General features: G+C 31.5%; 1 protein-coding gene across 1 annotated transcript in view; it reads right to left on the bottom strand.

Moving 5' to 3' along the window:
- LOC129912297 (uncharacterized) overlaps positions 1-25,150 on the bottom strand; it is a 156,310-nt gene that overhangs the window by 127,892 nt on the left and 3,268 nt on the right. Inside the window, exon 2 of the mRNA XM_055990504.1 lies at positions 295-509. Coding sequence (XP_055846479.1) covers positions 295-450 — 156 coding nt within the window. The 5' untranslated portion in view covers positions 451-509. The remainder of the gene's footprint in view (positions 1-294; positions 510-25,150) is intronic.

Raw genomic sequence — 25,150 nt, 5'->3', positions numbered from 1 at the left:
CATATAATGTTGTATGTCGGCGATGATATTGACGACGCGACGACGACGACGACGACATACACGACCGTCGCTTCCGCTGACGACCTAGGAGATCGTGTTAACTTACACAACGCGGCGCTCACCATCGACATTTTTTTTTTTTTTTGTAAAATTTGTTTTGCAAATTTACTTGTTAGTTGGACAAGCTTATCCCTGATAATGGTCGCGTGAAATGTTTTTTTTTTCTTTTTTTTTTGTTAGTAAAAAAAAATATAAAAATTTAATTTAAAAATATATATTTTCATAAATACTCACCACCAAATCCTTTGTTGGTGGTTCCAATGGTAATCCTTCGAATTTTTGCACTGCCAATGGACTGTTATTGCTGTTGTGGCTGATGATGGGTGTTATGGCACGTTTTATTGAATTTTTGGAAGGAGACTGCACTGTGTCGGTCATGTTTATTGGCATAAAAATTTATATGATATTCAGTATAATATCATTATCCAGTAAAGGATTTTATTTAATCTCTGCAATGAAACAGTGGATTTTTTTATTGTTGACGTAATAAATTAAAAAGTTAAGCATTTAAAAAATTAAAATTAATTTATCAATATGTATATAAAAAAAGAACAAATCAATTAAAAAAATATTATAATGTCGGTATAGCTTTGTTTGGCTGTTTCATCATAGAAGGGAACATAAAGTTGTACATTCATTATCATCATCAGTCATACAATGCACTTTGAAAAGACATTGAATGAATTCAAGTGAAATTGAAATTTTTTTTTAAGCTAACCTGGCTGATAATAAAAAATATAAATGATTTTTTTACGAAAACTGTTAAGGCAATTTTTGAGACAAGAAATGTTGTATACATACATTTTGGTCAAAGGACAGTATATGTTTATATTGGTCCTTAAAGAACTATCTACAGTTCATATTATTATTTTGAAGTTAATATACATCAAAAAGAGGCGTCATAGATTTTGTTGAAATCGAATTAAATTCCAGAAATTTAATATTTAAATTTTGAATATTTCGAAGTAGTACAGGTAAAATAGGCATTTAAAAGAAAAATAATAATTGTTCCACTCATGAAACTTGGCAAAAAGTTTGCTTTTCGAATAAGAACCAAGTACAAAAAAAGTCTATAAAAAAAAGTTGGGTGGAAGAGTGTTTTTTCGCGTACAAGAGGGAGGGGCTGAAGGTCAAAAATATACCTACTGAAAAAAATACATGAGAAAAACACGCTACACTAATAAAATTCGGGATGAAGGTTTAAGATAAAGCAGGGACAAATGATTCATAAAGTTCTTAAAATTATTTTTGGTGAAAGGGTGTTTTTTTGATAGGATAAGTTGTGTGTGAGGAAGGTATAATAACAGCTGACTTAAATTTTATTAATTTTTAAAACTTGGTGTAAATGTTTTGGTTGGTATAAGAATTAAGAATCTAAAAAGTGTACAAAATTATCTTGAGTGAAAGGGTGTTTTTTTTTTAAGAAATGATGAAATTCGGAATTAGTACCACAAAAACTAGGAAAAAATTGTTACACCAATGAAATTTGGTAAAAATGTTTCATTTATAACAGAAACCAAGAACCCAAAAAGTCTATACAAATATTTTAGGTTAAAGGGTGTTTTTTTGGGAAATAGGGAAAAATCCGCGATAAGTCCGATAAAATCTATGGTATAAATGGTACCCTTACGAAATTCATTAAATATGTTCTCTTTCCAATAGAAATCACGAATAATGTAAGTCTATAAATTTTTTTTATGTGAAAGGGTGTTTTTTTTAGAAGTAAAGAAAATATGGGTATATTTAAAAAAGTCTGTAATACTAGATTAATATTGGTGGTTGAAATTTAGCAACTATGTTACTTTTAAGATAAGAAACAAGAATCTAAAGTTTCTATAAAAATATCATGGTTGCCAGGGTGTTTTTTTGGGTGAAAACAAAAATGATGGGTCACCCTAATGAAATTTGGTAAAAACATTGATTTTGGGATAGAAAGCAAGAATAAAAAGTTTTCATAAAAAAAATTTAGGTGAAAGTGTGTTTTTTTCGAAGAGACAGTAAAATCTGTAATTGGTCCCAAAAAGCCAATGATTCGCGTAAAACGTGAAAGAAATTATTTATAAATGTTTAATTTTTCATCAAAACCATAAATAAAATGAATCATTGGCTTTTTGGGACCAATTACAGATTTTAAAAATTAATAAAATTTAAGTCAGCTGTTAGGATACCTTCCTCACACACAACTTATCCTATTAAAAAAACACCCTTTCACCAAAAATAATTTTAAGAACCTTATGAATCCTTTGTCCCTGCTTTATCTAAAACCTTCATCCCGAATTTTATTAGTGTAGCGTGTTTTTCTCATGGGTTTCGGTTATATTTTACATACAATCACCCTTGTTTTTAAACGGCAATAACTTTTCTTAGAGCAATCCTATTGACTTTATTTTTATGTCATTGGATTCAGCATTAAAAAATACCTTGAAAACATGTGTCATATGATGATATTCGACCAACAATTTTTTTCAGTAGGTATATTTTTGACCTTCAGCCCCGTCCCTCTTGTCCGCGAAAAAACACCCTTCCACCCAACTTTTTTTTATAGACTTTTTTGTACTTGGTTCTTATCCCAAAAGCAAACTTTTTGCCAAGTTTCATGAGTGGAACAATTTTTTTTTTTATTTCTTGATTTTATGTACTATTTTACTTGTACTAAAGAAACAACACCTAAAGGGATATAAAAACCATATTTTTAATATTTCAGAATGGATTTTTGGGTTTTTTTTTATAAAGCTACAGAAAAATATGCATCAAGCATAATTGGTCCGTATAAAATCCCGATCTACTTTTTTTTTGGGCTTAACGACATGTAAGTGGTGAGTTTTGAGTCTTTACCAAATTTCCCGTCATCAATTCAATCTGGGTGATTTTAGAGTCAATTTGGGTATCTCCGACCCAAACCGAAATTTTCTTAAACAAATATCTATGTAGGCCCTTATATTGTTGCAAAGAATATATTATGTTAACATTGTAATTTAGGCTTTTACTTCATATTATATTGTTAAAATTCTATTGTAATAAATGTGCTTTAAGCTGTAGATACCAAAGTCTAGGTTTGGTATTTATGCTATTTTCATAACTTCTAGAAGCGAATCAAATTTTTGGAAATAAAATAAAAATCACGTATACGCCATAGTGAACACACAATGATTCATTGAAATTCTTTCTCTTAAGTTTTTCTATTTTTTTTTTTTTGTATATATTCGTCAACAGATATTTTTATTTGAATTCATTTATCCACTATAGTAATTTGTGTTTGTAATTTAAACCGAAAAAAAATTTTTTGAACCGTTGGTCTTTGCACATTAGTTTTATTTTATCCTAGAAATATATTTATAGTTTTGATGTAGACGTGAGCTTTTCTTTTCATATAAAGTTATCAATTGCATACCCTTAGGCGAATGGTCAATTTTATTTGCAACATTTTGATACGATGTGAATATTTGCTTAGATTCAATTTACGATATACGATCTTGGTATCTGCCCAGCATTTAAAAACTACTAGCTCATAACAAAACAAATGCATAAGGTGATCCAGTTTACGATAGATAAACATTTATGATGTAAAATATCATTTAATATCATTGTTTGAAGATTTTGCATCTAGAGTAAATTTGTTGAAATATTTGAACGTTCTTCGAAATCAAATCGATGGTATTTTTACTGAAATAGTTCTGAATTAATTTTAATAAAACAAGTAGTTCAGGTCACCCTTAGCAATTAATTCAGTCAAATTATCAAATAAAATAACATTTTTCACAACTTTTTTATGGAATGGGTATGAAAGTGGGTTGGAGTCAATATTCTGCAAATACGAAATTCTAAATTTTTAAAATTTTGTATTTCAAAAATTTGTAAAAGGTATAAAAGTAAAATTGTTTAGATAGTAAAAAACCGTGGGCATTTTTTTTTTTTATCATAGCAATATCATATAATTAAACGGCAAACACGAATTTTGTGGTACAAAAACCGAAGGGGCATAAATTATATACCGAACGAAAGTAAATGACCTCTAGAAGTGCAGAATGTACTCTTTTTTTACTTTTTTTTAACCGAAATACTTAAATTAAACAAATTAAAATTCGATATAAAAAAAAAAACAAAACAAAAACAACTGGAATATCTGTTGGAAAATTTCCAATCGACTGGAATGAAATGTCATTGATGAATGAATGAAAGCATTCAGCGAAAATCAAAAAACATTAAGGTGGTTTCACATTGGTGCGTTGTTTTAAGATCGCATGTTAACTATGGTTAATTTATTTTATAACTGACAGATTTTTGATATTTTCATCTGCAGAACTTTGATGTAAAGTTGCCAATTCTAACTGAGCACTCCCCAAATTATTTCCATATAGTTTATCGCTATAATGACTGAAATTCCTTGGTTAAACATTTCGAACTCATATCGTGATATAAAGTAGACTATTTAAGACGGTAAGCAAAGAATCGTTGTTGTTGTTAATAGTTGTTGTTCAAAGATTATAAATCGTAAACTTTATTAAATTAGGTAGGTGTGTTAAAAAGTTTTCACATAAAAACATTAGTTTAATAAAAAAAAATATTGTTAAGAAATATCATAAGCTCATTTTGAAAAAAATTTATTTCTAAAAAAAAAAAATACAAATGTTCATAAAAAAAATTCAAAAATCTTCTTTTATTTATTTACAAAAACTGTCATTGAAATAAATTTAATCATTTGCGGTAAATCAGAAATCAAAATTTTTTCCATTTTGGTCATATGTAAAATACCATTAACTATGCTACTAAAAATATCAATATCTCCCTTAGCCCGAGTTTGAAGCAAATCGCTTTACAGATGCTTCTCTAAGACTGTATACAAGCAAAATTGTTACTTGGGACTCCATCATCGTAATGTCATGCCTAACTGTTATTTCGAGTTCAATTTTATTTTACCGATCCTTAACATGTCCCCTGATATCTTGACATACCTATACCAAAATTAAAAATAGTAGATAGAAAGCAAAGAATCATCTTTAAATTAAATACAAAAAATGATTTGGTTAAGCTATTTTAATATACCTAATCAACTAATTTTAGTATCCTAAAGACCTCAAAAACTATGCAAATAATTCTAAGATCAACAAACAAATTCATGGTTAAACTATAAATTAATTGAGCCTTCATAATAATGCTCAAGTCTATTCAACACTTCACCACACTCAATAAAACTAAACAAACAAAAACCAGCGGTTTGAACAGCGAGCACAGCACTCTACTCAAGATCATTTATCATTAACCAAAAGTCATATCTGTCATTTATACTAGAGGAAACACTCCAAAAAAAAAACCTTAACACACACCTCATTAGTGCATCAACCTATTAATAGTTTCCTAAAGTGGCGGCGTGTTAACCTTACCTTACGTCAAGTCAATGTCATCGAACAGACTCTACAAAAGTCTATATACATAGGTACCTAACAAAACGCATTCCAGATTCCATATAACTAATTTAAATGTCGGCAACAAGCACATAAATGGTACCTCGTTATTGGATTTCCCTGTTTTTCTTTTTCTTCTCTCTTCTTTAAACGTTAACATAACCTAAAAGATAGCACAAATAAACATCAAGCATGCTAAGGTGTCTCTGTCAAAAGTTATGAATGACAAGCAACTAGTGGGTGATGACCTAATCGCCAGAATAAACAAAAAACTTGAAAAGACTAATACAGGTTTTTTTTAAATAGTCTTACTTGTCGCCTTCATGGACTTTACCACCAACAACAACAACATTCTGCATTATTTTGACTCATGCTTGCTTTATATTATGCGTGTGTGTGTTTATTTGTATTCGTTGTTGTTTGTCAAAGTGACAAGGTCAAGTTAAGACAACCTGTCAGAGAAAGGTCAACAAAATGGAAACTCATTTCATTTTCTTTCCGAAACGAACTTTAAATATAAGTCTTGACATATCACCTACATGTTAGCTGTCATTTTCAATCAAATAGCCATTGAATGGGTCTTCTTTTTTTTTGTGTTTGACGTTTGATGAATCATGATAGCATACAAAGTATAGTTTCACAACTCCGCCCAGGTGCTTAACTGATTTTTTATTTGTTATTTAGATTTTATATAAATTCATGATGATAAACAGTGTTAACGAGCTTAAAACGAGTTCCACATTTTGTTTCACCCGCGAAGCTCTTTACGTCAAATTGACGTTTCAATCGAAATGCATTATATTTGAGAGGGATTAATATGAAGACATTTTTTTTTGTACAGCGGTGTTCTGTCAAATTCAAATTTGTTTTAAGAAAAATTAATAAAAACAAAAATTCCTCACGCACAAAAAATAATGACCCACGCTCGCCAATAAATAATATTTTTTTCATAAACCGCCCCCTTATACACTCATACAGTTGAAAAAAAAAAATTAATCGACTCAAAGACATGGAATATATATAATTTTCTTGATTTAAAGTCCTACACACAATTTTTCAGAGTGGAGATCGTTCGTTAATTGATGACGACAATAATGGCTATATGACTTTATAAGGCAAAGACAAGAAGTTTAAACTAAACAAATAAACGTCGCCAAGTCTACTTGGTTGTAGTTGTTGGAAAGACCAGGGACAGCCGAAGAGCAAAGAAGCTCTTCCCACACGTTTTTATGCCAACAACTTTGCCTTTGAGTTTTGCAAAGCTCATAGAAGTGATGGCTATGGCTGGAAACGCAATGGTTTTTTGTTAGTTTATTTGTTTTTCTTTATGTGGAAAAAAAAACACCAAGCTAATGTGTTTGAGATGGCTTCTAATGGTTGGATGATTGGAAATCCATTTTTGGCACAGTAAGTGGTATGCAAAGATAACTTTTATTTTTATGGTGAAAAGTGTATTTGACAATCGATTTGGATAGAATTAATGAAGTTGATTGGCATGATTTTAAGAGATTTTGTGTGTGTCTTTTTTTTAATCTTGATTGAAAAAGTCACTAAAACTGCATCGTAAAGTTCTATTCTTATAGTAGCGGATGTAGGTTAATGGAACTTAGTAGTATATTGCTGCTTTAGGACATAAAATTGACTTGAAGCATAAATATATTCATGTAAAATGAGAAGTTTAACGGAAAAGAGGTAACAGAGAGTAGATCGTTAATAAATATAAGGAACAGAGTTGGAGATAAGACAGAGCCCTGTGGCACACCAGCATTTATTTTGAATCAATCCGATAATACTTGTGTTGAACGGTCCAAATCGATCAATATCAAATCACCGTCCAGAAGGTATACGATAGAAGAACCATAAACTCAAGGTTTATGTGCTATTTGCTATATTAAACGTTCCTTTATCACCTTCTGCGGTGCGAAATCAATGTTGATATAATTCTTCTTGGGAAAATGCTCTAGAATTCTTTATAGTGTCCTTAAAGGTGCTATGACAATGATATTGAGAAGTGTTTTCCCTATAAGCTTCAGGGCAAAAGTCTTAAAAAGCTTCTAACCAACGAACAATATTGCTTCTATAAGGCTTTAATAATGCTAACAACAGTTACTGTCGCTACTGCTTCTGTAAAGCCTTACAGGAGCAAAATTTGTCTTCATAAAGTGAGAAAGAGGACTCTGCCAACTCTGTGGTAATTTCATTCACGCTCAAGTGCTATATTATACCTAATCAGGTTTTTGTGTAAAATACATAGTAGGTAAATATAAAATATAAAAAATGGTTAAATCTTGCTAAAAATTAGAAAAAAAATCCCTCTTTATGTTTTCTCCTAAGGTTATAAATTAAAACGCAAATAAAAAAATGTCTACCAATTATACGTTTGATTGACTTCACGTCCAGCCTATTTTTCGTGAGCCATTTGGACCAATTTGATATTTTTTTTATTTCCTCAACCTATGATCCACATCTATACCAGAAAAACTGTCACACTGTCATTTTGAACAAAGAAAGCACGACCGATACCTAAGGTAATTTTTCCATCAGCAACTTAAAGTTAGCCAGCAGGAGCAGCACATCAAAAGATACCCACCAAAAAAACGCAATAGGTAAACCTGCTGCCCTAAGGCATTTCACCTACATACATTTTATACCTACATATAGTAAAAATGTCCCAACTAAAACTAACTAAAACTAAACATTGACAACGAAAAACAATGTAACAAAATTATATGACCAAAAATAGTTACCATTTGTGTTAATAATCCTTAAGTTTACGACAATTCGTGCTTAGAGAGTCTCAAAACTCAATGAAGTAGACGCGACTGGTTCCATATACTTTGTGTAATGTGATTTTATTTAAACGGTTTCTCTGTTAAAAGAAATAAAGTAAGACGGGCCATCATGATAGTTAAGAGCCTGCAAGTTAACCTAAAAGACTATCGTGGACGACACTCAACGCTCTGTCAGCCAAATGATAGCCAAGGGGTGGTGTATTTACTTCATCAACCACAGAAATCAATGCAAAAAGCTCTATGGAGTGTTTATTCCTAGAGGCTGCATAGTTATATGGAATAGCAGGTTCCAAGTAATAGTGAATACAAGGCACAGTGGGAGCAAGACCACATTAATTTAGAGTTTAATTCGGTAAGGCATAATTTATTCGCTCTCATTTATAATTAAAGTCTCCATTAAACATGAAAAATCTTTCAAATCGCATACAAGTTTTAAAATTTCCCTTCTTAAAGGCGACTTAAAATTTAATGGAGCGTGAATAAATTGGGCCTGAGTCTAAATAGTATGTCTAATTGACAGCTGTCAGATTTTAACAAACCTATATGAGCCATTGTGTTCACAAATTAAATACAGTCGACTCCCTCTAAGTCGAATTTTCCTCTAAGTCGAACTTTTTCACCATTGTTTATGAACAATTTTGAAGAAAAAATATTAAATTAATCCTTTTAACTCGAATTTCCCTCTAACTCGAACCGATTTTCGAGTCCCGTGATAGTTCGACTTAGAGGGAGTCGACTGTATATTCATGGAATATTGTAACAATCGTTCAATTTATTTAAAAGCTACACCAAAACAAACAAGCGCCCCAACGATTACTTCATCAGATTAATTTAGTCCTCCTATCCCATGTGTTTGGCCCCACTGTACAACTGCTGTGCAACTATGTAATTCGATTATCTGTAGATCGTTTAAATTTCGTTTGATTTTTTGAAACTATTATTTGTTGAGCTATTTGCTTGTCTTTAAGGAAGTGCAGAATTGTTATAATTAATGGATTAAATACATTGTTAACTTGATGATTACGATATATTTGGTTATTTTAAAAATCTGGTGACAAGTTGTTTTAACACAATTTGGGCTAAAATTTTTCTTGGATTTCTAACAGACTTCCAAATTGAAGCACTATCGCATGTGAAGTGTTTATTTTTCTTATTCAACTTTAATGTTTACTTTTGATTTTTATAATGTTACACCATAGAAATGGGGTCAAAATTATTTTACAATTCGACCTTGGCACTTTTGCGAGTAATGTGAGAATCGCGTGGGTGATAAATTAACACTTCAACTAGCTATACACTACACACATTTATTGAGGAATTACGTTGGAATTTATTACTATTTTAACAACAAGATTTTGAGAGAAAGAATGAAAATGTGACCTCTTAAAACTGACATAATTAGACCTAGACTTTCATAATCTGCTAGACTTAAGGATGCTAGATTACCTAACCTATTCAAATCATAGAAAATGTTGTTTGGTTTGTAGAAGAATAATTACTCGTAAGAAAAAGGATTAAGTTTTTATTTTCGATTTCGGGAGCTTCTCAACTCAAGGTCTTGATAAAAGGCTTTAACAAATTGTCGGTATCTCGCATTTGCAAAAGCAAAATAGTGCCAAAGAAGGTGAGCAACTGTTTTTTTTTTTTTTTATTTTGATACCCAAAACTTCAAAAGGAGTAACGCGAACAATGGTTAGGCCGATGGACTATCATACAGATGTTCAAATCCAGATTACCCTACCAACACATTTTTTCAAAATCTCCCTTTAACCATTCAAACTCAACGGCAAATTGTAGGTCCCAGCTCCATGTTTTCCCATGGGCCAGTGCCTTGATAAGGTTCCTATTTTCCGGGCTATGTCCTTCCTATGTCTACAAATAACGTAAATAGTTCGAATTTTGTCACCCTAGATATAAAATTTTTGTCAAAGTGATTCTTCTTAGAAAATGTTCTGCAGGTTCCTAAGCAGACCAAGTGTCAAACAACCAGTGGAGGCCCTAGACCGTTGCCGAGCAGATACAACTGCTACCTAAGAAGTGTAAGAGGAAGGGTCGGCAAGAGAAAATTGAAGACTCATGACATCTACTACGACGAGGTGACTGCTACCCTCAACAATGGATATTTTGATGAGGATTCGTCTTTGGACCCCGACTCAGATAGAATGTTCCGCGTATTTACTGTGTCAAAAAGAGGCTCACAACGATCTGCATCAAGGCTTGATTAGCCAATATAAGACTAGTTTGTGTGTGTAAATTAGAATTGTCCTGCGTGATTTTAATATGGCGAGCTTGGAAAAGAAGATGCATTGGAAAATAGATAGCCTATAGTCTTGCTTCTACTACAGCAAGTATATAGAACCAGAGGCAAGATTGGCAAGAAGCTATCAGAGATGCCGTCTCCGAAGAGCCGGCAAGCGCGCTAAGCTAAAGAAATTATCATACAAAGCGGCGCTGGAAAGAAGAGACGTTAATGAGCTGTACAAACGAAAGGGAACAGAGGAATATCGGATTCTCATAAGAAAAAAAGAGGCAAAACACGAGAAGAAAAATATTCGGTGTTTTGACAAGTATAAATCCACATTGCTTTAGACTGCGAAAGTTCACCAACGAATCACACTACGACATCAGATCTTGGAAAAGCCCCAGGAACCTAAAATCGATACGATGTGGAACTCCAATGGCAAAATATGATAAGCTCAATAAATTCTGATCTCGAATGCATTGTCCAATGGGGAATAAGAAACCGCGTAGAAAGGCATGGAAAAGTCGATACAATTGTATCGAATTCGATACAAATGAGTTTGCTCGAGTACAAAAATACAATTTGTCGAAATTCGATACAATTTTTTAATCTGTGTCTTGAAAATTTTCTTACAATCTAAGCTTTCAAAAAACGAGAAAATCGAAAGAATTAAGTTTTAAACTAATTTTTGATTTTTGATCCAAAATAAATGTTACAATTTGAGTGAAGTGACTTGTTTTTTGAAAATATTTATAAAACTGATCAAGCTGTTTTATTTTTTCTTATTTAAGCCCAATTTATTCCCTATCCATTGTATTTAAAGTCTCCATTAAAAATTAGAAATTTGTCAAATAGCATACAAAATTTAAAATTTAACTGTTTAAATGGCGACTTTAAATTTAATGGAGTGTGAATAAATTGGGCCTAAATTTAGAAAGTTTTTAAAACTTATTTTAAGTTCAAAAGTGAGCCATTATCTACAAACCTGTCAAAATTGTACTTTTAGGTATTTTTGGGTCCTACAATTTTTGAATTAAAAAAAAAATTTTTTTTTAATACTTGTGAATATGTACTTCATCCAATATTTATTTATACCAAAAATAAATAAAAATTACTCTTTTACGCAGAAAATAATGAAAGATATATGGAAAATTTTAGAGTTTTTTCAAATAAAACATTTTGAATAAATTTTATATTCATTTCTCGTGTACAAAATAAATTTCAATACAATTGGACCCATTTCAGAACAATAAAAATGAAATTTTCAGTACAATTAAAAAATCTCATTTTCCATCCCTGGCGTAGAATTTAATGCTTCTAAAACACAATGCTGCTTACTATCATTAAAACGAAACCTTCCCCCCTTTGCCACTATCCATGAGTGGTACTTGCATCGAGGAAACTGATCATCTTTCGATTCTAGGTATGTCGGTGTAGCCAAAAACTCTGCGAAATGCTTAGATTTCCTCCGAAGATGTAAGAAATATTGTACCCCTTCTGATCTGGCTATAATTTATAAAGCATATATTCGTCCAAAACTCGAGTGTAATTCCCATATCTGGGCAGGTGCTCCTAAGACCCACTTGAGTTATTTGGATAGGTGATAGGTCCATTACTGGTACAATCCCACCTCTTGAGCACCGCCCTAATGTATCATGCCTGTCCTTATTTTATAGGTACTTTTTTAAAAAAAATGTTCTAATGAAATAGCTAGATGCATTCCTCCCCTTAAACAATTCAACCGTGATACTCGTACTTCAAGGAATGCCCATCAGTTTACACTTGAGTCCAATTTCAGACGTACCGTCAAATACAGAGATTCTTTCTTTAGTCGCACTACGAGAATGTGGAATGCATTACCCGGCTCAGTTTTTCCCTCCCATTTTAATGTCCAGGTACCCAAAACCCCTTTAGTGCGCGCAGATTATAAAAAAAAAAAAAAACCATCAAATTAATTACACTGGTTTACAAGGGTTTTGTTGCCGAAACAAAAATATACTTTTCTTAAGGTTTTTGGTGTGCTGAACTCGAATCCGAAGTCAGAAACAACTAATCAGCTCCTGTTTTTGAGATATTACCGTTAGAAAATGCAAAAATACGTTTTTTTGAATTCTTCGGACCTTCTTCTTTTGTATAAAGAAAATTGTTTGAGCATATTTAGTAACGGTTTCTATAAGAACCGTTTTCCATCTTTCGACACCTGTTTAAATCTTTTCAATATCTTTTATATTGCCCGAGATATCTCAAACTGAAGTAAGTGGGTTTGGCTTCATATATCATAAAGAAGATAATGACGTTATAAAATTTATAAAAATACCAAACAACTTAGGATATCTCGGGCAGTAATAAAGATATCGGAAAGATTTAAAAAGATTTAAAAAGGTGGTAAATAGTACTTATGAAAACCGTTACTTAATATGCTCAAAAAAATTTCCTTATATAAAAGAATAAGGTCCGAAGTACTGAATTTTCTAACGGTAATATTTCAAAAACGGGAGCTGATTAATTTTTTTTGACTTCAGATTCGAGTTCAGCACACCAAAAACCTTCAGAAAAGTATATTTTTGTTTCGGCAACAAAAAAAAGTTTAATTTTGTTAACCAGTGTTATTATTATCGATTTCAAGGCCGCGTGTAACATTATTTACAGAGACGAGTTGCTTAGAGCATTGTCTAGTTTTGAGAACCCCGCTAAATTCATAAAAAACACTTACTTAGCCAAAAGAGTTATGTTGCTGTTCGTAGTTCGCTGAACAAGTAGTTTTTGAACGTGGTGCGGCCATGGTTTGTGGGTGGTTCGATAATGATTCGGCGAACAACTAACTTTAGATCGTGGTGTGGCATTGAGTTCGGTAGTTTGGTGGAGGCTCAGCGGTGGTTTGGTGGAATTCTAACTCGGGTTTTCGAAGTTTGAAAGTACAGAATTCAACGATGGGAGATTATTATTTCTCCAAATACAAGCATTACCCACCACTTAACTTTTTTTATGTGCATTTTGAATAACATGAATTCCTTTCAAGTTGGAATAATCTGATTCAAGGATTCATAAGCTTCCTTAAAAAAACTGCCCTTACTCATAAAAGAATGTCGTCAATGTGTTATCAGTTTTTATTTTAATTATTTTTAAACATTTGATTTATTACCGTCCATAAAAAAAAAATCAATAATGAATTTCTCATAAAAAATTAAAGCGGAATGATTACAATTTTTCACTTTTATATTCGAGATCATAACTCCGTCAGGCAAAAAAAAAAGTAAACCATTGAAAGCAACCAAGTGTCTCATTATTATAGCACATAACATAAAAAAGCGTCCGTCGCAATAAAAACTTTTACCTTTAATTTTATATTATTACACCCTCGTTTAAATGCTATATCATAAATTTGCCACCACTCCCTCATACCCTTATTTCATACTCACACCTTTCTACTTTATCACCCTGTTAAGCAAACAACTACTTATTTCATCATAAATTCCGCACACAGAAATTCCTACTGCCCACACACACATAACCTCAACAAAACCTCCCTTTTTTTTTGGTTTTGAAGAGCTGCAAAAGCCCAACCGCACGTTCATTGAATTTTATTTTTCCCTCTAGTTTGCATTATTAAACAAAAAAAAATGAAATGAAAAAAAAAAAATACCAAATTAAAAAATTATAATAGCCTGCTGGCAGCACTAGAAGAGTGATGGAAGTTGGGGTAGACATTGCATCGGACCTGGAACTAGAGATGGGGTCGGGTGGTGCATGCATAGACTAAGTGCAAAGAGGGTTTTAATCGACTTATGGAAGTCATTTCATCAACCACCACTCATTCGCCATTCATAAGCAAAACCTCAATCAAAACCACTACAACACGGGAGCTTCAACGTCGTCATCGTCATCGACGTTGTAGTCCACCGCAGCGCAGCTAGTTGCCCCAGACTTCCCAACGAGCCAACCAACCCACTTTACCCTCAACAAGTGCGAGAACATTGCACAACACTGCACTACCACTGCGCTAACAACGAACGCCAAACAGCTCTATAGAAAGCCAGCTCACAAGTCAACACAGGAAGGGCGGGGAGATTGTGCGATGGAGAGTCAGCAATTCAGCATGTCCGACTAGCCACCACACGACTTCCTCCCAGCGCACCAGCCAGGTCGGTCGCTTGGTCGCCCGGCAATAAATAAAAACAAATAAATAAGCGATTAAGTCGCCATGGAAATCGCATCACGTCCACGTCCTTGTGATGTGAGCTCGCGCCCCAGACCATGTATGGTCAAAGTGACGCATCTAGGCAGCTTCGTTTCGTCGTCGTCGTAGAGAGTTGTCACTTGGAGTGTACTAGATGTGGCACGACTGACGACACGACGACAACACGGCGATTTCAAACTGGAAGCCAGTCGTAGTCGTGTGTAGGTGATTTGTAAATTATGTATGCCGGGAGAGGAAGATGGATTGTACATTGGAGCCAGCAGGGCAAAGACACACAGAGACAGAACCAGCGACGGACATTCGACTGAATGATTGCATTTATGGATTATTCTGACGTCTCTTGGGTTGGCAATGTCAATTGATTCAGAGGGGAATATAGCGAGCGAGCAAGTGAACGACTACTGTGGGTATTGTGGTGGCTGTGGGGAAGAGATTATTATTATTTGAGGACCGGATGGCATAGGTAGATTGGAGGAAGACAGTACAAACGGAGGCAATTACTATGGCACGAGTCTTGTCGTCAAACTTCTTTAACACAATATGACGAACTGACTATGATGACGGACGGATGGATGGCCTTAAGGTCGACATCAGAAGTGAAATTGACAGGCATGCGACGACTCGACGAATTCAAGACGGTCACGATGACGACCATGACGTCTGGCAGAGAAAGAAGACCTGATAGTTCAGCAGGGAGAGAGGACTATTGTATAGAAATGTGGGATGACAAAATTAAACAGATCGTTATGTGATTAAAGATGACGAGTTATTGAGTGACGAGTTGATTTTAACTGGGACAAGAACAAGAATGTGCAAACGAAGGCTTAAAATTTCCAGAGGACTATGAAAAATTGGATTGCTGTGTCAGTGGTAAATAAGACTTTTGGACACTTCTTACTTAAGATTCATACTGAATTGAGAATGAATGATGAATTAATATGGAAAATGACAGGAAAATAATAAAATTTTTACAAGAATGGGATGAAGGTAGACATTTTAATTATTTTAACGAGAAACTATGTTCTTAACTGGGACACTTTAAGTAGGACACTTTTGTACTAAATTGGTACACAATTCTGTTAATTTATGATGTTTTTACTTTATTTCTCTACTGACTGTGTTAATATCATTCTAAAAAGAGCAGATTTATTCCATATCTGAGAACCAGTGGTGTTGGAAAAAAGAAGAATTCTGAGGAAGGTTCAATTCTGATAAGTTTATTCCAAAGCTTTTATCTGAGACACAAGCAGAGTTGGGGAGTAATCATTACATTTGTAATTAATTACTAATTAATTACAATGCAATTACTAGTGGAGTAATTGCATTGTAATCGAATTACTTTCCCATTACAATGGAAATGTAATTCGAAATGCAATTACAATTAAATTACCGTGTAATTTTATTGTAATTAAAACGATGAAATTACAAAAGTAATTGCATTGTAATTAAAATTGTAATTTTAAAGTAATTATATTTTAAAAACAAAATAAAACCAAAATCTAAACCTTCAACATTTCAAAGAAAAACTATGCCACTTGCCACATGTAAAGGGTGGACCTACAGGGATGGTAGTTGTACCCAAATGTAGGTTAGAGTCCCCGCTACCTTTGGGCATCAAAAATTTTGTATTCATTTTTTTTCTCCAAAATTCCGATATATAGCCGTTGGAAGTTGGGGGCGCGAAAAAGCTTCTGGGAGCTGAAAGCTTTGACCTAGAGACATGGGGGTGGTGCCATATGAAAGGTTATATTTTCAGCTACCCAATAGTGGTATAATCCGGTTTTTGGATTTTGTTCAAAATTCCGAGATAATTGCGTTTGAAAGTTGGGGTAAAATTTTTTTTCGAAAAATCCCCGAACCTTTCAACGCTCCGCGAAGCTTAACCGCTTGAGAGCAATTTTTGGGAGTGATGCCAAATGATAGCTTGTGTCATGGGCCTACGCTTTGCACATTGTCAGATTTTTAAAAAATCATCTTCCATTTTAAACCACCGCATCATGCCTATTTTTTCAGAATCGGGCTTAACTTTTGTTTGACCTTTAAGTTCTCGCGGTTTGAGAATGCATGCACCTACAGGGATAGGAGTTGTACCCAAATGTAGGTTGGAGTCCCCGCTTACCTTTGGGCATCAAAAAAAAATTTTTCATTTTTTTCAAAATTCCGAGATATAGCCGTATGTGGCAAGTTGCAAGTTCCATGTAGCAAGTTTCATGTGGCAAGTTGCATGTGGCAAGTTGCATGTGGCAAGTTGCATGTGGCAAGTTTCATGTGTTGCATGTGCTTAAAGCAATAATAAAATACCAGTAATTTTACTGTAACTTTTCGCGTAATATGATAATTGCTGTGTCTTATTATTCTCGTGATCCAGATCAAATCATATTGTTTTCATTTCTCTTACAAAAAAAGCAGGATCTTGCTTTGTTATTGTATAGCTAACAAATAAAATGATCTGATCTAGATCACGGGAATAATAAAACACAGCTAATATTAATTAATTTATTGAATGATTTTGTTTCATTTGACAAAAATAAAATGTTTAATTTAATTTAGAAATTAATTTCAGAGTTTCAATTACAATATAATTACTTTCAAATTCCAAAATATTTAATTACAATGCAATTACTTTTGTAATTTCATAATGTAATTACAATAAAATTACACGGTAATTTAATTGTAATTGCATTTCGAATTACATTTCCATTGTAATGGGAAAGTAATTCGATTACTAAATGGTTTTTAGATCTCGAAATAGATCAATTGGCTATGGGCGGAATTGGACTTTAGATGGTGAAATAATTGAGGTCGTAAATGAATTTAAGTATCTTGGGTATACAATGACATATAATCTTAACATTCAAACCTTTATAAAAGAAAAAACAACCGCTGCAAAAATTGCAATAAATACAATGTGGTCCCAGTTCTTCGCTAATAAACTCGTAGATCCAATTTCAAAATTCAAAGTTTTCAATACCACCGTGAATACTTGTTTTTGCTATGGTAATGAAGTATATGGTTTCGAACAGTTGGATGAAATGGAAAATATACAGAGGTATTTTTTCAAGCGAATTTTTATGTTACCTATTAACACTCCTAATTATGCTATCCACCTAGAGTCAGGCTTACCTCAAATTTTCTTGAAAAACTTAAAGGCTAACGCCGATTTTATGATCAAAGTTATGAAGCGGTCCGACCAAAATTTGCAAAAAAGGCTCCTTAAAATCTGTTTTAGTTGTGGATATAGTCCGGTCAAAAACTGGTATGATCTTGCTGTAGCACATAACCTCTCAATATCATTGCCAGTGGACAATGTGGAAGCATTAAAAAACTCATTGTATGAATGTATCTCTGTCATAGATGACTCGATGTATAGGCTTTGTGTTGCCCGAGGGACTGCATCAACATCCAGGAATATATACAGACAACTTAATCTGAAACTTCGTGAAAGAAACTATTTTAGAGAAGAGCTTACAATTTCTGAAATGAGCTTGATCTTCAAGATCAGAACGGAAATGCTCGATTTGAATTATAGACCACATAGAACAGACTTAAACCCTGTATGTCCTCTTTGCAACCTTGGTCAAAACGAAGATGTTTTGCATTTTTTAGCACTTTGTCCAATATTACAGGAAATCCGAAGGCTCTACTTCTGTTCTAGTTTTCTTTCCCAAGAGGAATGTGTCGGTGTACTAAACGGAGATCGTGGCTGGAAGCCTCTTATACGCTATGTCTTACACGCAAGAAACTATCGAAACGAGTGTTTGAATTTGTTTTGAGTTGTAACAAGATGTTAAATTGATTGTATCTTCTCCTTTATTTTTTTTCGTTTTTAACCAAACTAAAAGCCCTTTAAATTAAAAAAAAAAAAAAAAAAAAAAAAAAAAAAAAAAAAAATGAGAAATATGCAGTTCTTCTTCTTATTCTTCCTATTTTTTTTTTTTTTTTTTTCTCACTTATAAATTATTATCTGTTTTAGCTAAACTAAAAGCCCACCACCAATATATTTCTTTTTTTTTTTCTTTAATTTTTTTGTTTTGACTAAACTAAAAGTCGCACTTTCAATTGAACATACAACTACCTGTTATTGCTTTTGTATAATATATATATATATATCAAAATGTACTTTAATGATAAGCAGTATTCCATATGGTTCAAAGATTCTTTTTTTTTGTTTTGACTAAACTAAAAGTCACATTATGAAAATAATAATATAAAAAAAAAAAAATATATATATGTTTTTTTTGCTTTAATATTTATATTTACATATTTTTTAACTATGAAACTTATTTTGTGAAATATTCTCTCTTTTTACTCAAATATTGTATCCTTTTTATTTAATTAGTTTTTTTTCCGGCAGACGGCTTATAAAGCCATGCTTTGTATATCTTTTATTATGAAATATTGTACTTATAAGAAAATTGAAAAAATAAAGAACTTATCTATCTATCTATCTAATTCGATTACAATGCAATTACCCTGTAATTACATGTAATGTAATTAACGATTCGATTACCCAACTCTGGACACAAGCTATGTATCTAGAAACAACTACATATTGTGAGTGGTTATTCAAAGAGTTTCAAAGATCGAAGCCTTATGCAAAATATCCTTGATAAATACAATTCACTGCCTGAGCTTATGAGGTCATTATTTTGTGATAAAGTGTTTACAGAGCCACTTTATTAAAAAAAATAAGAAAATAGGTCATGATTGTTGAATTTCAATGCGATTCCTTATACATAGGTATAGATTATAACAAGCGGAAAACGTTTTAATCGATACGCGATATCTCATTTGTCAAATAACGATAGGTAGACTAGAAATTATAATAGAACAGATGAACAAACATAAATTAAAATTGAATAATAAGTTGTGTTTTTAAAATAATGGTACAAATCTGTGAAAACTCTGTCAACATTAAATTGGTGGTATTTTCATATTTAAAGTGATAGGTCAAAAAGTGCTAAACAACAATTATCAGGATTACATCTAAAGAAAATAGTAGATTTATAAGAATCGGTAAAAAAAATCAATGGCCTTTCTTCTATGAATCAAGAAAAATTAACCATTAAGAAAGTTTGTTAACCGATTCATTTTATATTGTTGGTTTAAGCTTTTACTTGGAAAATTGATAATCCGGGTTATTGTTAAATGAAAAAAGGGAACGATATCTGGGATACTGTGGTGTATACGTAACCTTTAATGGTTTAATGGTTTTTATAGAATTCATATCATTAATTTTTTAAGAAAAAATCTTAAAAGATGTTTTTAAAATTACAAAAGTAACGTTTCATAATATGGTTTTAATACCAAAACGAAGTATATACCGTTTGATTTCAAAAATGTTTGGATTTTTTCTTAATGCTAGAGTCGTTGGTTTTTGTATATCTAGATATGAAAATTTTTCAAAAAAGAGGTTGACTGTAAAGCCGGTTTACGGACGATGATTTTACGTGATAACTTCGCCAGAAAACAGGTTGTATGCTTTTGTTTAAAATGAGTCAATAAGTCAAAAAGAGCTAGAATTTTTTGAACTCGATCAAATTTCATTAAAAAAGCAAAAAAAAACATTTATTTATTTTTATGTTCTCAGGCTATGGAATCAATTTTTTTTGTTTGACAACCTATACAAAATATATACTATGTGAAAGCTTATTATTTCACCTTTCATTTGACGTATCAATTTCATTTCAAAGATGCCTACAAGAGAAGTTAGAATTTTTTAAATCAACCATGTCGAGTTTCCAGACTGAGATTACGGTACTTCCCACACTGGTGGCTGTTCGGGGGGCAACAGATCTCCACTGGTGTTTTGAGGTTTTTCGCAAGTTTCTTGATTTAACATTGTGTAGCTTGTAGTTAGTCTACCGTTATGTGTGATATACCAAATGAAAGGTAATTGTATCAGGATGCTCATAAAAGTTTAATTAAATTTCTATCCGCTCTTGGTCAAAAGTTATATTCTGTTGAATTCTAAAATTTTATTTTACGGTTATCTCAAAGTTGTATTTACGAAAATGATTGATATATAGTCGTAGTCGTGGTCTATGATTAATTTATATACTTTATTCCTGTATCTATTAAAGAAAAAAAGTTAAAAATAAAAAACGATGAAAATCGGTTTTTTAAAAACTTGTTTCTTCCGTTATTCAGTCAAAACTCACCAAACGATTCCAAGTTTTTGCACATGTATGCATAAGGCCAAAACCTACATGTCCTATAACGCTCCGAAAAAAATCTAAAAATCAAAAAGTACCCAAAAATACCCCTAAAAAAAGGTGTTTTTCAAAAATTCATATTTCAAAACGCAGAGTGTTGGAAAAAAATCCGTATCAGACGCATAATTTTTTTTCCCCCATCTTTCACCTGACATCTTTAGAATTGTCAAAAAAAATTTCCTTTACCCAAAATCATCATTATGTCATAGCCCCAACACGTGTGCAACGTTCAAACAAAACGTTATAGCTTAGTTTCAATTTTTTTTTTGAATTTTTTCTTAAATGCAGTTATTCTTAAATTAATGTCATCTATCTATAGGCAAAAAGTCAATTCTCTACGACTTCGCGTTTAGATCTTAGCGCAAATTTCATCTTTCTTACCCCTTTTTACCCTATTAAATGACGGAATTTTTAAAAATCCTTCATTTGGATTAAGCTTTAGGTTAATATCTTTCAAATAAGATATAGAAGATTTTTGTACCTCTAATAGTTTATTTTTAATTTTGAATTGAAATTTTTGCGAACGTGCGAGAGTGTAACGTTAGAAAATGGCGTCACTTTTTTGTGGTGGCTGCCATGGTTCATCGATTTATAAGACGTTATCACGTCAAAAAAAATTACAGATGCAAGATTGAGGCGAACGTTTTACCGACTCGTGCATTTTTTAGACGGTGACAAAAATGTTTTCTTAAGTTTAATTAAAATCCTACCAAAATGTACCGTGCTTCAACTTTAATTTCCCTAAAATCTATTATTTTTTAAAACATTATTACTGTGTCATCTTAATATTCATTTGATTTTATTTTTTTATTTCAGTTTAAATATTAAACAAAAAATTCCGACTTTACTTGTCTTAATTTTCTTGTCTTAGATTCAAATACATATATTTATATCTATTTGACTATGCCTACAATTAAATCAAATTATTTATATCCTCGCCTCTGCAAATCAATCCATAAAAAATAACTTAATCGTCCTTGTAATATCCATTCATTAAATGGAGAACGAGAGTCATTTAAAATCAAATATAATAACATAATCTCTTACAGACTTTGTTGAGCTACATAAATTAATAACACAAAAAAAAAAAAACAAACACTTCAGGCCCGGACTTTGTTACTTTTGATATACTTTGTTTTTTTTTTTTCTGAAACGCGTTTTTAACATCTGAAACATTAATATTTTGTGGTGTCCGACTCTCTCCCTCATAAACCTGAAATTTCTAAGCAATATATTTTTTTGTTTTTAGATTTTTTTAATTTTTGAGTTGAATACAAAAAAAAATAACTTCTTTTTGTTAAAATATAAAATTTTATTACGACTCTTAAAAATAAAGCAAACAAATACTAAATATCTCTATAAAAGTTTTAAAAAACTCAAATTTAAAAAAAAAATATTTTTTTAAGTAAAAAAATGTATTTCATAATTGTTTTTTAAGGTTTTGATCATTTTTGCAAAAATAAGAACTAAGTAATTTAAAAGCTTCCATGTTTGGAAGGCTCAAAGTCAGTAAGTAGATTTCTTCCTAATCTCTTAAAAATAGTCCGGCATTGTGTATACATTTCCGAATCAAAACAAGAAACAACTTCTTTAAATGGGCCTGCTGCAGACACATCAGAGAGCTATATACAACATAAAATGGTTTGGAATAATTTTTTAATCTAAATGCGGACATAATTCCATTCCGAACTCACGCGACCCACTCACGTTTGCATTTATTATTTTTTTTTTTTCATTTTTCTTTTTCTATATTCATTGATGGCCATCACCCATTCGCTAGTGTCGTCCATTGTGGTGGTAGTCGTTGGTCGTCGTTCGTTGGCGTCATCATTGAATATAACGTGGGGGTTAGGGAAATACTTGTTGACTTGTTGTCCCCTAGTTATAGCCATTTTATATATAGTGACATATATGTCAAACCAAGTTCGTTGTTTGTTTGTTTATTGTTTTTTTTTTTTTCATTCAACTTTTTCTACACCACCTCCATCTAGTGAATGAATTTTAAAATAATATTATTTTTTTTTGCAAATAATTTTTTTTTTTTTACTTTCAATAAAGTAAAGTGAATAATACACTCTCGCAACAGAGACTATAAATACAACAATGAAATTAATTTCAAACAAAACAAAAAAAAAACTTGGTTTCAATTTGTTGTAAAAAAAAAATGAATGCGCTGTCTGCTGTGGAATGAGACACAAAAAAGTGTTACAAACATTTCCACACCCGGGATTAATGTACACAGAATAATGTACGAAAATATTTTTGAAATTTATGCAAATGCAAATTTATGTTTTATTTTTTTGTTTAAATTTAATGTAATAATATATGCTGGACTTGAATTTTATTTTCATGGCATAATGAATAAAGTTGTCAATTATATTGTTTTGTTTTAACAAAATTATTATAATTATTTGTTTGTTGTGAATTGGTAAATAAATGGGTAATCATAAATTTTTATGAATTATAATCCAAACCGATATTTTTGCAATAAGCAATTTTGACTAGTTTTGTTTGTAATAAACACATTTGACCACACTTAAACATTAATAACTCATACCATAGCTGGATTGCTTAAAAATTAAATACGTAGACGATTACAAGAATTGAGGCAAAATTTGGAACCAAAATCTTAATATAATAAAGTGTTAAAATATTTAAATTGAAATTAAAAAAAAAATATTAATTGCAAATAAAATAAAAACATTTATTGCAGCTGAAAAATATTTGCATTAAAAATAAAATTTTTATTGCAAGTAAAAATATTTTGCAAAAAAAAAATTTAATTGCAAAAAAACAATTTTTTAACAAAATAAATTCAATGCATTATGTGTGCATTAAATATTTTATTTTTAATATTCGTCGTACATTATCTATTTTATCTTAAAAATTGAACGTAACATAGCCGAAATTATAAGAAATTCGACGAATATTAAAGAAAAATATTATGCTCACATTTGCATTGATTTTTTTTAATGCAGAACATTTTTTATCTGTAATAACATTTTTTTTATGAAAAATATATTAAGTTGCAATAATTTTTTTTAATGCAAATTTTTTTTTTATTTGCAACAACATTTTTTTTAAATATGTAATGATTTTTTAACAACCCTGATCTTGAAACAGTATTTTAATAAAATTGTTGGACAGCTTCACCATCTGAGCCTCTGCTGTCATCTTTCAATTTCAATGTTAGTCTAAAAGTGTTGTGCAAATTTTAGCTGGAGTATGGAGTCACTGCTTGAGTTAGTGCTTACATATTTCAATAAACACCTAGTTTTGAATTGTTTAAAAATTTCGAAATTTTATCATTAAAACTTCAACGAATTTCCCTTTTGAAGAAATAAATTGCTCACTGACCAAACTACATACTTGTGTTCAGACAAATTTAACAAAATTGTTCGATTTCTACAAAATTGATGATATTTGTGAATTAATATTAAAAATTGCCAAACACTTCAAAATTTGGGGATTTTTGTTTTTGACATTTATACATTTTGACAGTATTTCATTTGACACTCCAGTTAGAAAACTTATGATATTTTTGAGCCATTGGGCACGTTCAGGAAATAATAGGGACTAGATATTTAGGTAACGTCATTTTTTGAACGGAAATTTGAGTAAATTTGATTAAATTTGTTTGGATATGCCATTATTGTCAAATTTCGAAATATACTTGAGAATTTTATAGATCGCATAGGGCAGACACAAAATTTGACTTTACTTTAATAAATAAATAATATTAATTATAACCGATAATGCATCGTTTTTTACACAAATAGATTTAATTATGTTACCGTTGTTCTGTAATTAAAAACAATCAGCTGTCATGTTGACAAAAAAAAACTTTCCTAAATTTTTAGGGAAATTTTTCCTGTCTTCCAGCTTTCCAATAAAATTACCTAAATTGGAAGGATTTTTTTTTTACAGTTGACCAATCAGAGACCGAGAAAATACCTAAATATTTAGTGCCTAACGATTCTGAACCTACCAAATACCATAAAAAAAACTTTGCGAAAAATCAGAACTAACATTTTTAAGGAGAAGTTTGATGTACCTTTACAAATAAAGTTACTGTAACTACGATTATCTCGGAATCGGAATTTTTTCGCACTCAAGAATATATTGGATTCATTAAGAAGAGTACTAGTATCGAAATGTGTCGGGTTGTCGTTATTCACAGTACATTGAACATTATCCTCCTATTTAAGGAATACTTTTAGGTACACCGAAAAAAAAAAAAC

The sequence above is a fragment of the Episyrphus balteatus genome, chromosome 2 (genome assembly GCF_945859705.1).
Source record: "Episyrphus balteatus chromosome 2, idEpiBalt1.1, whole genome shotgun sequence".
In the NCBI taxonomy this organism is placed as follows: domain Eukaryota; kingdom Metazoa; phylum Arthropoda; class Insecta; order Diptera; family Syrphidae; genus Episyrphus; species Episyrphus balteatus.
This window is presented reverse-complemented; position numbering and strand designations above follow the sequence as displayed.